Consider the following 14,498-nt stretch of genomic DNA (forward strand, 5'->3'; position numbering starts at 1 on the left):
GAAATGGTAGGAAGAAACCATACCACTCTACCTGTTTTGCAGTCACTCTGAGTGCCACAGCTTTAAGGCTGTGTATGAGATGAGAAGCAGGCGTGGAAAAAACAGACTTTATATCCTCTGCATAGTAAGATAAAAGCAAACCCTGTCCTGCAGAGCTCCTGCTTCCAACCCACAGCTACCGCCTCCAAAAACTGTTTTTTTCGATCAGAAGAGAGGTCTGTCTGGATGCAGCTATGCCATGTGAGTAGCTACAGCTGTTTTTACCAAGCCCAGGGGCTGCACGCAGTGCTCACAGCAGAGTGAGGGCTTACAGCCAAGGGGCCTGTTCCCTGGCCACCACTTCTTCCATCTTTTGCAGGGATCCGTCCCATACTGTCTGCCTGCCCACTACACAAACCCAGAGCTGCCACTAGTGCACACTCTGTATTTTAGACAACTGAAGCAAGCACTAAAAGACACTCACAATTACCCTAAAATATGTTGTAATATAAGGAGAAAGCTTAAATTGCATGTTAGATAATAACAGAATGTGGTGTTAAAACTAAAAACTGCAGTAACTTTTATCCACCCAATGTACACACGTTCATGTAAAAACTGTACTGGTTTGTCGGAAGCCAAGGGGAAGGACCAGACAAATTTCTTCTGGGTCATGATGGCAGATCACCACTAGATGGTAGATGAGTAGCATTAATTCTACCTCCCATTTTATTCCTGAGAAATACAACTGGCATCCATCCACACTAGGGCTCTTGCCTCTTCTGGCAGTGTGAAAGCATCTCCTTGCATGCAAGTGAGAGTTCTGGAAATATGGATGGCTGGAGCAGTTCTAGGGCTCCAGAAGAGGAATAACCTCTGAGCCCAGACATTTATACACAGTGAGTTTACTTTTTCAATCTTACCATTGCTGCAAACACAACAGTAAACAAACTTGCTTTTTTTCCAGCAGAAGGACAACACTGATAAGCTCTGTAACCATTTACAGTTAGTTTGCAAAAACTGTGCCAAGCTTTCAAAAGGACAGCTTCACAGACATTTTGAAACTTTAAAGCATGAAAGGCTGAAGCTTGTGAGCTGCAGCATTGCCTTTGCCTTACTCATACCTAAGGGCTAAGATACTTTAGTCTAACTGAGGTGGCTTAAAAGATATGTTGGCTTTATTTTGTAAAAGACTTGCATATTTATGTAAGTCCAGATGGATTTTTGCCCCAGCGTTATCTTTTCCAACAAGCAGCAAACCTTTCACAGCTACCTTAGCCCAAGCATCTCAAAACCCCATCACTGCTCATCGCTGGGGCTCAGCTAAGCCTCACTGCTTCAGACAGGGGCAGGGTACGTCTGACAGCTCTTCACCAACACTGCCCAATCATTGCAACTTTGCTGGTGCCAACTCACACCATATTTTAGGTGGGGGCACAATGTTATCATGTGAATTTACCTCAGAGGTGCTGCAAGTGTATCTGTCTACCCATTCACTGCGAGTATGAAATCATGTATTTGGTGAAGTGAAAACAACAGTGTCTTCACCGAAACAACAGCAGCAACACACTCAGCCCAGCATCTGAAGTACTGCTGTCTGCAGTTGGCAAGCAAAAGAATAAGCAAGCAGTGTATGGGCACCACTGCACGGGGAAAACATTGGATACAACTGAATGCTTAAACCTCTGTACTGTGTCTTTCACGCCACACTGCTCTACAAATATTACCATGTTCTGCAAGGTTTCCACAGGCAAAGTGTTTTACAGTAAGTCAACACTACTTCAGAATACGTGGACTCTTTAAAAAAGACCTTTCAGTTGTGAAGGAAACACAGCCAGACCCTGCTCAGGCTGGTAAAATCTGACAAGGCCACATGATAAGCTGGTGTATCTGCAGGGTGCAATGAGCTGCCCTTGAAAACGTACATGAATAGCTTCGCTGCCAAAACTTTCTTTGATATTAATGTGCAAAGAAAAAATAATTTGACATTAGCATCCAAAGAGAATACATTAAAGGAAATAATTGCTGTCAGCATATTTTAGCAATAACAAGCTGCAGCAGCCATTACTTTGCATTGTTTGCATTGTTTTGCATTAATAGAGACAAAACCTGACAGGATACATACATAGCTTCTGAAGGATTTTGCTTTCTTTCTTACCTCTTCCTTTTTCTCTTCAGTACCAGAGGCTAAATTGAGGCTCAGCTGAGAGTGGCTGCTTATGCCACTGTCTTCATTTCCATCATCATAGTACACAGTTTGCACTGAGTCCTGGAAGCAAACAGGATTCCTGCCCAGCTTCAGCCCTGGTATCTCAACTCTCTCCTCACTCTCTGATGAGCTCAGCGACAACGTGCTGTGATGGTTTGGACAGTGGAAATTCATACTGCACTTGACCTTCCCTGCAGTTGGACTTTGAGGCTTTGGAGTAGTTGGCCTGACTGGAAGGTGAAGGTTTTCGGCTTCATCTGTACACTGCTGGGTAGCTTTTGGTTCATCTGAGTCCGAATAAAAGACTTCATTGGGAAATGGACTAATGTCGTTCAGCGTGGGAGAAAAGCTATCAGAGTCTGGGATACCTGATGATGTCCTGAGGCTTTTATCTTCAGTGACAGATATATTCATTTCAGCCTCTTTATCCTGAGCAGTCACAGGGCTTTGCAGGCAAGGTGTTCCTGGCAAGGAAGAGTCTGGACTGGATACTGAGGAGGTGCATCTCTTCCTGTCATGATCCGTGCAGCTGGAAACCCTGCGGGAGTAGTCATCGTGCAGCCTGCTGTTTGACTTTGTTCTCTGGGACAGCTCGCTGGGAGAAGGAGCCGTGCTCTTGGGGCCATCCTTCTTCCATGCAACATCTGTAACATTACTTACAAGTTTCAAAACTCTGTCAAAATCCTTTGCTCTGATAGGGCTCTTCCACCGCTTGGATCTCCTCTCAGGGTTTCCACCACTTTTGTCTGAGTCAGCAGAAGCAACGCTCACAGTCCTTGCTGGTACCTGTTTTTCATTTGCAAGCTTCAGATCAGCAAGGTTTGAGGTGGACTTCCGTTTGAATGAGCTTTTCTTCAGAAAGTTCAAATTATCTGAACTTTTGCTTCTCCGATAAATGATCCTGTTGTTTTCAGAGTCTTTCACCAAAATTTCACAGATCTTTGGCTCTGCAATGACAGGTGATGTTGGCCTAACACAGTTGTGGCGACTCTGAACTTTATCTGTGTCTAGCAAGTTTATGCGGCCAGCACCATAAGCCCGCCTGATGCTGCGTGAACGATGGGTGTTCCTCAGGAAAGACTCATCGCTCTCCTCCGCATCAGAGCAGTCAGAAGCTAAACCATCCACTGCATTCTGGAAATCATGTAGAGGCCCCGAACAGGAATACCTGTTAGTCTGAACTTGCACCACTGCCCCATTTGAACCATGTTTGCCTATGCTGTTCTCATTTAAGATGTCTGAGGATTCCCTTGTTTGAATTCCTTGTTGAACTGAAGATTTCAACTTCTTGAAAGATCCCATCTTTCTGATAGAAGATAAGGCATTCCATGTGGATGAGTTGCCCATCAAAACCAGAGAACGAGGCCTGTCAGAGCTCGAATTAGCCCGTTTCCGAGGGGTGGTGAAAAAGCGCATGATTTTGGAAGGGCTGAGTTTATCCTCTTGAAATTCTTCCTCATGACTGTTGCTGGTGCTGTGTCCCCCATTATGACTGGCACAGGTAGTCTGGTTTTGGGGCTCTTTATTATCCATAACTATGCACGTAACAGTGGTGCCATTTCCACAGCCATTCGGAAATGTTGTCATGCTCTCGATGCTGTAGGCATGGAGGCTGAGGCTGGGGTAGCTCAAAGCAACACTGCTGTCTCCACCAGCTGACCTGGCTGCCTCCCCTTCATCTGCTGCACCTTGGTTTGCCTTGCCTTCACATCGACTGGGTGAGCTGAGCTCCTCAGGCGGTGCTGCCTGCATCAGGAAAACAAAAGCCACCATTAAGAAACTCTCTGACAAAGTCACAAACTAAAAGAAGTTTGAGCTACGTTACAGGAAATAAAGACACACACACAAAATGAAGCTGTTCTTCTATGGCAAACAAAGGCGTGTTGCAGGGGTGCAGAGAAGGCATTTGTAATTCCCTCAAAGTACAATCGCATTCATTAGCAATTTAAGAGACCAGAATAATTTCAGTATGTACTTGTTTCTCTAAAGCTAATCACCTAATAAATTCAGTATGACTAGCACACCTACCTTACCACGGTAAATACAATCCTCATACACACTTAAGAGAACGAAATTCCCAATAACAGCTATCCAGTCTTCCTCCTCAGGTGCTCAGCCCTGAGCCCCAAGACATGTGGGAGGTTTACATCTAAAACACATTCATCAAGTGACACCTAATTCTCAAACAGGAGGCAAAGAAGAGGAAAACAGGCATAATTTTTCCTACACTTGCTTCTTTTGGAAGGCTGTGTGACACTTGACTGACTTGTCTGTCCCCTGGCACATGAAATCCTAAAAAATTACATCAAGTGCACAGCAAAGTCTTTTTCCCTGTGAAAGAAAACAAGAATTAAAAGCAGTATACTTAGAAGCCAGCATATGCTGTGGTGACAGCAAGATGAAAACGTAAAAGTGAGTGGAGTGTTTGGGACGTGGTGTAAGGAATCTCCTCCTCAGCTGAGCCTGGGAGATCCAGCAGGTCAAACCACACTCCAGTGTCTGAGAAAGCTGTGCGGGGTCTGTCCCCTGCCCCGGCCAGGGGTCTTTGCCAGGCAGGCAGGCGTTTGCCCCACCACGGTAAGCAATGCCCCGAAAACCACTGGGATGCCCAGTCTGAAGCTGGCTCCACCTTAAAAACAAACCTCATGGCACGGTTCTTTCAGCAAGGGGTAGTGGGCTCTTCGAAAACTTGCCACTGTTGGCAGAGTCATGGGGGCGGCGGGGGGAGTTCCCCCTCGCCCCGAAGCAAGAAGAGAAAGCATACAGTTGTGCTTTGGGGAAAGCGACAGCCCCGGACCCTTCTTTGTCTCCTTCCCATGGCAAGGGCCGCAGGGGCTCGGAGTGCAGCGGGGAAGGGGGGTGTGGGCGAGGCGGAGGCGCGGTAGGAGGTGCAGGAGCCCGCCGGCGTTTGCATCGCGGGGACACCGCCGGGGCGCCCGGCGGGACCCGCACAGCCAGTCCCCACCTCCAGGTGAAACGCGGCAGCTGCGGAGCCCGTGCCCGCTGGCTTTAAGGCTGCTCCCTCCTGAGCGCACTTTGAAAGTTTTGCGAGCCTCTATCCCTCCGCGGATAAAAGGATTTGCTTGCGCTTCAGAGAGACGCCTGCAACATCCCCCGCCGCAGTTTTTAATCCCCGCTATTGACAGGGTCGCGGCGGAGCCTGCCGGGCAGCAGGGCAGGGCAGAGCCGGGCCGAGCCCCGCCGCCGCCGCACCCGGACCGGACAAAAGCCCGCCGGGCACCCAACCCTCGGCCAGCCCTTGCGCCCTGGTACCGCTCGCAACTTTCCACGCGGAAAGAAAACACCGAACAATAAATGAGCACAAGACGCTGCTCTTGGCAGGGAAGCTCCCACAGAAAACGGCTCTGGGAGAAACTGCACCTGAGCGGGCAGAAGGGGCGCGGGGGAGAGGCGGGAGAACAAACACAGCAAAATGAGATTAAAAGCGCAGCTCGCAGCGTGGAGCCTGCAGCAGCTCCCGCGGGAGGCGGCCCCGGAGCAGCGCCCTTACCTGGGGAGAGCCGGGGCTCGCCGCCGCCGCGCGTCCCGGCCGCTGCCCGCTCCCGCATCGCTATGGCAGCGGCGCCCGGCGCGGCGGGGCGGGACGGGGCGGGGCGCGAACCCCGGGCTGCTCCGGCCGCACCCGCGCCCGCCACGGTCCGCTCCGCCCGTCCCCGGTGACCCCCGCCGGAGCTCCGGCGCTGCTCCTGGCTGGAGGGAGCCTGCCTTCCTCCCCTCCGCCGTCGGAACAAACGGCCACGCAGAGATGGTCACGTTTAGGACCTTAAAAATTTCCTGGATGGTGCCCCGCCCCGCCTCGCCGTCTCTAGGTCCGTGTGCCCTGCTGGCGAGTGCAGTTTGCACGGCCCGTTGACCAAACTCACGGTTGGTTCCCAGGCTGCCTTTCTGCCCAAAACCTGAGCAACTTTTTGGCTTGCTGCTATTCTTCAGACTTAACAGCAGGAACAACATTTTATGCACAGTCTGAACAGAGTTCATATACTACAAGGAAAATTTTGTGAGACAGTGTTTTAAACCCCTGTGTCATGACTCCTGACAAAGACCTGTACTAACTGGTAGTCCTTGCTCAAAAAGTTTGTTGTCCAAAACTATTTCTACACTTGGACTGGAACTGTTTTGTTGTAGCTCAAGTAAGATACAAAATTAATTTGGGATGAGACAGACTGCATGGCAGAGCAGATGCCTTAAAGAACTAGCGAAGGCCATCAGCCCCACTGCCTCTCATCCAAGACTGGTGTGACTGCACATGCTGTGTAATTACTTCTCTGGAGAGCAGTACAGACACTCTCAAAGGCAAGGTGTAGTTAGGGGATGAGGCAAACAAATGGGCTTAAGGGATGCAGGTCAAATGAGGTAGCAAATAACTCTGGGAGTGACCACAGGACTCTCCAGCAGTCAGCAGCAGCAGGCACAGCCTACCACCAGCCCTGCTGTTGCTGGCCACAGCTTTCTGGTACTTCCCATGGAAGGAGTGAATTTGGAATAATTACTCAAATGGAGGGGCAAAGTAGTTGCTTTATAGTGCTGCGCATGGGAAGCAAAGGAGAAATAAATGCAGATTAAGACTGGAAATGCTGACATTGTATGGAGAGGGTCCATATGAACCATGGCTGGTGATCTCTGTTAGCCTGGGGAAGTTCTTGTGTCAGTGCAGACATTAAGCGTCTGCTTCAGACCCTGGGAAAGGGAAGTCTCTGAAGGACAACTCAGTGAAGTTGATTAAACGCACAGGAGAATGACCTTAGTGGCAACACTGGGAGAAAAATTTCATTTATATGAGACAAGAAGTGTGTCAGAAGTTAACTTAAAAGCCTCTTTCAACAGGTCTTATAAACTTGTCTCACAGCCTCCCTGGTATCTATGAGGGTTTGTGCTGGTCACTTGAAAACTTCTAATGGCATTATTCAACCCTGGATTTCAATGGATTTGTGTTCCTGTGTTCCTTTCCATAGATATCCCAGGTATATGCATCACACTCCTTTTGAGTATACTTTTTAATCCACAAGCTCTGCCCACTTAGAGAAGGGAACCTCCAGTTCCTCAGGTGTCCTCTATCAACCAGCTGGACAAAAAGACAAAGCAGAGATAACTATTGAGCTGAATTGAACCACTAATTTGGGTCTTTCCTTTATCCAGCCAACAGTGTTTCTGAAACTTAAGAAATCCTGATAACTGAGATCTGAAACCGTCTTTTAAATGTATTTGAAGCTCATCAGCAGATTAAACAGGCTTGAAGAGCTAGAAATTATCCAAGAAGGTATTGAAAGATTAACAAAGTGCTCACAAAAATTTAATTTCCTCAGAAAGCCACACTAAAACTCACTTTATATAATAAGGTAAGAATTTATATTGCAAGTTGTATTTTTTAAATGTCACTACATTTAATGAAGAAAGTACCTAGAAAATTGCAATTACAGATATAACAGTATCTAGTCAATTAGACATTTGTCAAGTTTCTAAAAGTAAATAGTTTTAATCTTCCAGACTTGCTCATCATAGCTTTTCCGCTGGTAGTGTGGTAAAACCCTCTTCTAAATCCTGCAGCTTCATTGATTCAGTCAGCCCTTCCACATGTGCGTACTCGGAGAAGCTTGGATGCAGTACGCCCAAGAGTGTGTCTGAGAACAGGATTAACTTCCTGTACTGGAGACCAATAATTAACAAAATCTTTTCTTAATCTGAATTCTCTTTTTTTGGAGGCTGATAAATGTATATGGTATTCAGGTGCCATCACACCAAGGTCTAGTAAAATGATGCAAAGCAGAATTTATCAACAGAACCACCATGAGAAAAAAGGCAAATCCCTCTTCTGACTATAAACTTGAACACTATATTGTTTTTTACAAGCCACAGCGTTCTCTCAAAGTTACAAACCAAAGTTTCGGGAGATTAGTCCTTCCTATATTAAGGTTTTTCTACAATCCTAAAAAAGCAAAAATGAGAGTACTATTACCATTTGCCACTGAGAATGCTTGCTAATACAAACAAGTTCATAGCACTTGCATGGGTATTTCTGGAAGACTGAGCTATATACTCTGTTATTTACAGGCTAATGTTTTGCCTCCAGAAGAATAACAAAAGCTGCAGGGAACAGAGGGGCAGTGCCAGCAGTACATGTCATGGTTGACCAAGTACAGCAATTTATGAAGGAAGGAACATCCAGAATAAATTCCAGATTGGTATATGCGTGAGATTTCGAATAGTGATTTGACATCACACTTAGTGCAACAAAAATGAAATGCTTGTTTTAGAAGCTCTAAGTCTGTACTTTAAAAGGGGTTTAATGCACATGTGACCAGGAGTGAGAAGGATTATTCAAAGTGTAATACAGGTGGGAAAGGATTACAAAAAATGTGACATGGGAGAATTAATATAGAGTTTTAAAGATGAAGGAACAACCTTCTCCCAGCTTTCAGTTGGGAGTGATACATCTTAGATTTTTCAGAATAGCAAAGGGCACATTTATATAATGAAGTCACACACATAAATCTGAAGCGTCTAAATAAGAATGATTCTATCTCCTTAGTTTAGAAATCCTCTCTTCCACTCCCGCAACAGTTATTTCTTTCATGTTTCTTTCATAAATACTTTCTAAAAGTCTACTACTTCAAAGTAGTGATTTTTTTTTAAGAAGTACTCTTGAAAGAGAGTACAAACAAAAAAAAAGCTAGAAGGAATAATTTCAGGAAAACATAAAAGCATTTGTCCTACTTCCACAGGTACTGGGCAAGATGGCAAAGGAAGTGACTCTCTAAGACATACTCTAAATTAATGAATGACCCAATTTAATTTTTCAGACACAGGATTACTGAAAAAAGAGATCCCCTTGCTTTAAATGACAGTGTCTTTTCCAGACTGCAGTACATAGCTAAAGCTCCAGTTGTGCAATTTGCACCTTCCTTTTAAATCCCAGGCAAAGTCTCTTCTGCAAGCAATTAACCTCCAAGGAATCTTTACATACTGACAGGTCCTGCAGGGGGAATTAAGCTGAGTCATATATCTACTGAAATTAAAGGCAACTCCCCCACCAGCTTCACTGGGAGTAGGATCAAGATGTCAATTTTTTCAGTTTAGAAATGAGTGAAGAGTAGTATGTTTGTGTATGCAAGCTCAAACTAACATAAGCTGCTAATAATTTTCACCTGGGTTTTTTTTATATAAACTATGTGAAATTAGTGTAGGATGTTTCCATTTTTGTATATGTGCAACCAAATTAATAAAAATAAATTGAAACGGATTTTCCAAAACCAAGACCTTGTCGTCTTGGCACTGAAAAAGTCCAAGATGACACAATGAATCACATTGCTAAGAAAAATGCTGAAAGGACAGCCTGAGTTAAATTGCTGTGTTAACTTCCTAATTTGTCTGGTGAAAGTCCCCACTGCCCACATGCAGGAGGCTGGTGTGCAGATTCCTAAAGGCCCTTCCGCTTGCATTTACTTTGCTGCTGATAAAAGCAATTACTGACCCAAGTGAGAAAGGTTTATCACAATTTGGTATAAATCACAATACACAACAAACTGTTTTCCCCTCTAATCTTCTTTGAAATGTGCTTTGCAGAGGCTGAGCTTGCTCAGCTCTCTTAAACACAGGGACCTAATTTAGGGAGAACACAATAGCCCAATGAAGTGACGCCATCAATGAAAAATGACCCTTGTGTACCAGGTTACCATTATCCCATCTCCGAGTTGCTCTTACTCACCCACCTACACCACTACAGCTGCATGCAACTTAATGATGGCTTCGGCCTTTCAGGCTGCTTGAATGCTATTTATAACCCCACGGGGTCTGACTGTGATGCTATTCTTCCTCCCCATCCTCAAGAGGCATTATTCAGACAGCATGACATGGAGAGATGGCTGGTACTACAGAAGAGCAGTTTCCAATAAACAGATCATTGTGTTTTAACATAAAGAAGACTTCCAGTTACCAATTAGGAAGGCTGAATTCCACCTTTATTTTGTGTCTCACAAAGTATAAGAAGTAGGAAGAGAAAGGACTGTGGAGATGAAAAGTTGACAGAAATAGGAAGGAAAAGCATTTAGTCAAGAATCGCTTTTTTTTTTTCTATACCATGTATTTTTCATTTTCTTCTTATCTTGAAAAATGTGATATTAGATTTTCTGTTAGGTGGCTGTATATTAAAGTGATATGGACTAGTTGGGAAGAAAGGGTGAGATTTCAGAATTGGAGTTGTCCCACTCTGCAGCCTTTTGCCTTCTCTTCCTGCTCTGTTCTAGGTGCTGTCCTTTTCTCTGTCACACCCCTCACTGCAGAGTCTGATGGCCCTACAGCCATTCTGTATTTATTTTTCTTGCTTGAAATAATAGCATGTAAAAGTGACTATTAGGAGCTCTTTATCAACCTTCTTCCCCACACACTTAATTACCCTGCCATTCCCTCTTCTCTATTCAAAACTGTTCTTCCAAAATTACCTGAGGATATGAAGGCACCTTGTTATGCAACAAGGATGCCAAAAAAAAAAAAAAAAAACAAACACATGGAAAAATAAATACATAGAGAAAGGGTCTTGAGGAGTTTGAGGGCTGAGGACCACCTGCAGTGGGTCATTGAATGACTCTGACCAGGGGCTGGAGTGACAGCGAGAAACATTTTTGTGTGTGAGGCATGACAAGGGACCGAGTGTGGGATTTATTTGATTTTGGAGCAATAGTGCTTCTCCCTGGGCTCAGGGAGGAATCACAAAGCAGCACTCAGTGCTCACTTAAATCACTGAAGGGAGGAGGGGATACAGCAACTCTGCAGAGGCATAGTGTCCATCAGATACTAGAAGAGTGAAGCAGGTAGTGGACTTCATTAGGAATGATGCCACATCAGTAGAAATTATGTAAAGTTACATAAGATCATCCTGCTTCTGGTGCTTATTATAACAAAGTAACAGGTCAGCAGAATAATTGGCCAGCATGACACAACAGAAATACCCACCTGGTTACAGTGTGGCTGCAGACCTTGGGAACTCTGTGCTGGCCAGAGCAAAAAACCTGGAACAATTACAGCTTTTGATACATTCATGAGGGCAGAACAGTGAATATTTCAGTGAGATTAAGAGAAACAGGTTGCACTTGGTGGGAAGGATTGGGGGATCCTGTTGTTAGGAGGCTCCTAGGTGGTACTGATTCATGGCCTTCGAGAACCACACAGTTGCTCAGGGTTTACTTCTCAATTAGTACCAATACTTTCTTTAGTCTCTCTCTACAATGACAAACTTGCTATCTTTGTTACAGTCTGAAGTAAATTAGCATTCATGGGAATATTTCTTGTGCCAGATGATTGAATTACCATCTCCATCATGTTCCTCTTTCCATTTCAGAAAAAAAAATCACCTTGCTAATTCTACCTTTAGTCTGTCAATTTCTACTTTTTGTTTAAATTTACTCTATCAAGAATGCCTTGGAATGGAAAAGCTAGAAAAGAATAATTTGAGCAAAGCAGGTGACAAGTGCTAGAAGAACATTTATGTGCTAGGTCTTTTCAATAACATTTGTTCTCTGAATTTAGCCTGCCTGAAAACTTCAACGCAATTATAAACCTTCATCTAATAGTCATTACTCTGTTCTTCTGCTGTTGTAGTAACTACTTATTTTCTTAATTATTAATACTAAACTCAATAATATATTTTTAAAGCATGGATGATCACATTTAAGCAAACTGTCTATTTTTTTTGTCCAGAAAAGAAATTACCTAATTTTAAAGATACGGAAAACACACAATGCCACTCACTTGAAAATTTATTTGTCTGGACAGGGAATCAGACACAAATTTATGAATTTTGGACTAGGTTATTTGTCCTGTTTAAAAAAAAAGTATGTATTAAATTAGAACTTTTATCTGCAGTATAGTAAAGGAAATCTCTTGCAGTCCTATGTTATTTATAAATATTACAATTGTTTCTAGGAATCAATACAAATAATACATACTGCATTACTGCATCTGTAAGATATGGCAGCTGCACAGGCTAGTCACATTTTGATGGGAAATCAGATTATTTTTAAGATCAGAACACTGTAATCATGCAACTGTCTTCCTATTAGAACAGCATGGAAAAAACCCTAGCTTTAGTAGCCTGGGATGGAGTTAGTTATGTGTATCTATGGTAACAAAATGCATAATTGCCTGAAGTGGGGGAACTGGAACCAGTGCTCCAAGAGACTTTTATGGCCATTGGCTCAGACACCCATACTCCTATAACTAGTGGTAAAACAACTCTGTATTGTTCTACCACCAAAAGTAATGGTAAATTATCTGACCAAAAAGGAAATACCCATTTCAGGCAGGAGGGATGTCTTTATGACATCTTCCCTGTGGCTGGGGAAGACAGATTCTGGATTTTGTTTCTCTCTGACCTTGGCAGTTCAGCATACTTTTCTCAGCTTAAGTGCCATGTGTGTAAAATATGTGATGATAGGAGTAGTGCCTTATAACCTGTGGGTCTGCAAGGACCAATCCGTCAATGCTCCCCTGGCACTTTGATGCTTACAGTGATGACAGCTATAAAAAGTGTACGCATAGGGAAAATAATCCATTATCCACCCATGCAGAGGACAAACCCTAAATTCCATTTTTTGAAAGGAGTTCAGATTCAAGTGCCTGTTTCAAGACTCAATTGACTATTCTGATGATGGTCCATTAATCTTCTAAACTGGAGTTTGCAGATTTGGCTAATAATTTATGTTTGGTAATAGCACGGGGTAGCTCTGAACCTGAAAGATTACACACAGCCTTACTAAAAAAGTTAATTTACGTTGGTGAGCTGTCTTTGCCTGAACATTACAAACAGCAAAATGGACACTTTTGTTCCTGTCAGTGATGCTGTCCTTTTTAAAAAGACCTTAAACTTCAGGTTCAGAGAATCAGTTGGAGATGACCTTAAAAGCCATTCCCTCAACATGCTCGGGTACATAATTAAACTGCTAAGCCGGAGATATGAGCCATGTTTCCAGTTCCAGTACAAAAGGGAGGCAGTTTGCACAAATTCTGCCCTAGGGTCTGTCTTTTCTCTAAGCAATACTGAATACCTGAGCCAGATCTCTTACCACCTCTTGCTTTTCATTACATAATTCAGCAAACTTTGTTTCTATGCCAAGACAGGAATGGCTACCTTTCTGTCCTGTTACCACACACTGACCCAGAGATGCTGTTGCTCCCCATAGATCAGTTGATCCTGTTCCCATCATCTCCTTTGATCTACTTGGTCTCTAAGGATGAAGGTAGAATTGGTGGCTCCTGCCAATGGAAGAGCATGCTACCACCTAAGGGGAGATATGCTGGACATGCCTTCTGCTTTTTCCCGCCAGGCTGCGAGCTGAAGCAGCTCCCCTGGCTGCACCCGAGCTGTTGCTGGGCAGGAGGTGGAAGTAAGCATCTAAGGGCAGGGGGGGAAGTGCAGGAAGGAGAGTGGAAATGCTTTCCACAAGCAACAGGACTCCTGAAATGGGTCCAGCCTTGGAATTTTTCTCAGGAGCTGCTCAAGAGTGCTGTGAATTGGAAAGGGCTGGGGGAACATGCAGTTGCCCTCAGCAATTCCCCGTGTGCTGTGTTTCTGCCACAGGGTGCCAGAATGTGTGGGTGGGAGGTGGGTGTGTGAGTGGTGGTGCTGGGTGGGTGCCTGTAGCAGATTCACACAAGAGACACAAATAATCACCAAATTCTGTGGCAACACCACAAACAGGAAATATTTTTCAGTGTGTTCTCTGGAAAAGCAGGGAAATACTTTCTCCAGAAAACAGTTAATTTAATTTTTATGATGCATTGTTGTGTCAAAGATTACAATCAATCATTAAGATAAACAGAGATTTTAATCTGCCTTGCATTCAATCTCTGATTCAGTTTCAATTCCAGCCTCACCACAAAATAGTACAAATATAATCACAATGCACAGCAATCGGGATTGCTGTGTACCTCAAAACAACCATTTGTAAAATAACTCAGTAAAGATGCTGCCTAACTCTTTCTCGATGCAGCAAAAATCTTGTCAGGCCAATCTATACTCGAGTAGTTTATTCAGTCTCATTGGTAGGGTGAACACTGCATAGAGGCTAACGTTTAGTATTGTGCTGGAATCAGTTGGTTTAAAGCCTGTTTTCACCAGTCTCTGCATCAGCAGGGAACAGGGCCTCCCTGTCTGTGCCTGCAGCCAAACCATATGCGACATATGTTCAGCTGAGGCACTGCTGACACCCCCTGTCAGCATCTGGTAATTTTCCTAGCAGGGACAAGACTTACATGAAAGTTTTAACTCTGAAAGTCCTGAAGAGCCACAGACAGTACATTC

General features: G+C 44.2%; 1 protein-coding gene across 4 annotated transcripts in view; it reads right to left on the reverse strand.

The window, feature by feature from the left end:
- Nucleotides 1-14,498, reverse strand: part of SPATA13 (spermatogenesis associated 13) — a 146,832-nt gene that overhangs the window by 40,807 nt on the left and 91,527 nt on the right. For 3 of the 4 annotated variants that reach the window (XM_048294899.1, XM_048294902.1, XM_048294901.1), the window contains exon 2: nucleotides 2,135-3,931. In XM_048294899.1, coding sequence (XP_048150856.1) covers nucleotides 2,135-3,931 — 1,797 coding nt within the window. Of the gene's footprint in view, nucleotides 1-2,134; nucleotides 3,932-5,696; nucleotides 5,772-14,498 lie in introns of those variants that run through there. The other variant, XM_048294900.1, reaches the window with a different exon arrangement.

Source organism: Corvus hawaiiensis, chromosome 2 (genome assembly GCF_020740725.1).
Source record: "Corvus hawaiiensis isolate bCorHaw1 chromosome 2, bCorHaw1.pri.cur, whole genome shotgun sequence".
Taxonomy (NCBI): Eukaryota; Metazoa; Chordata; class Aves; order Passeriformes; family Corvidae; genus Corvus; species Corvus hawaiiensis.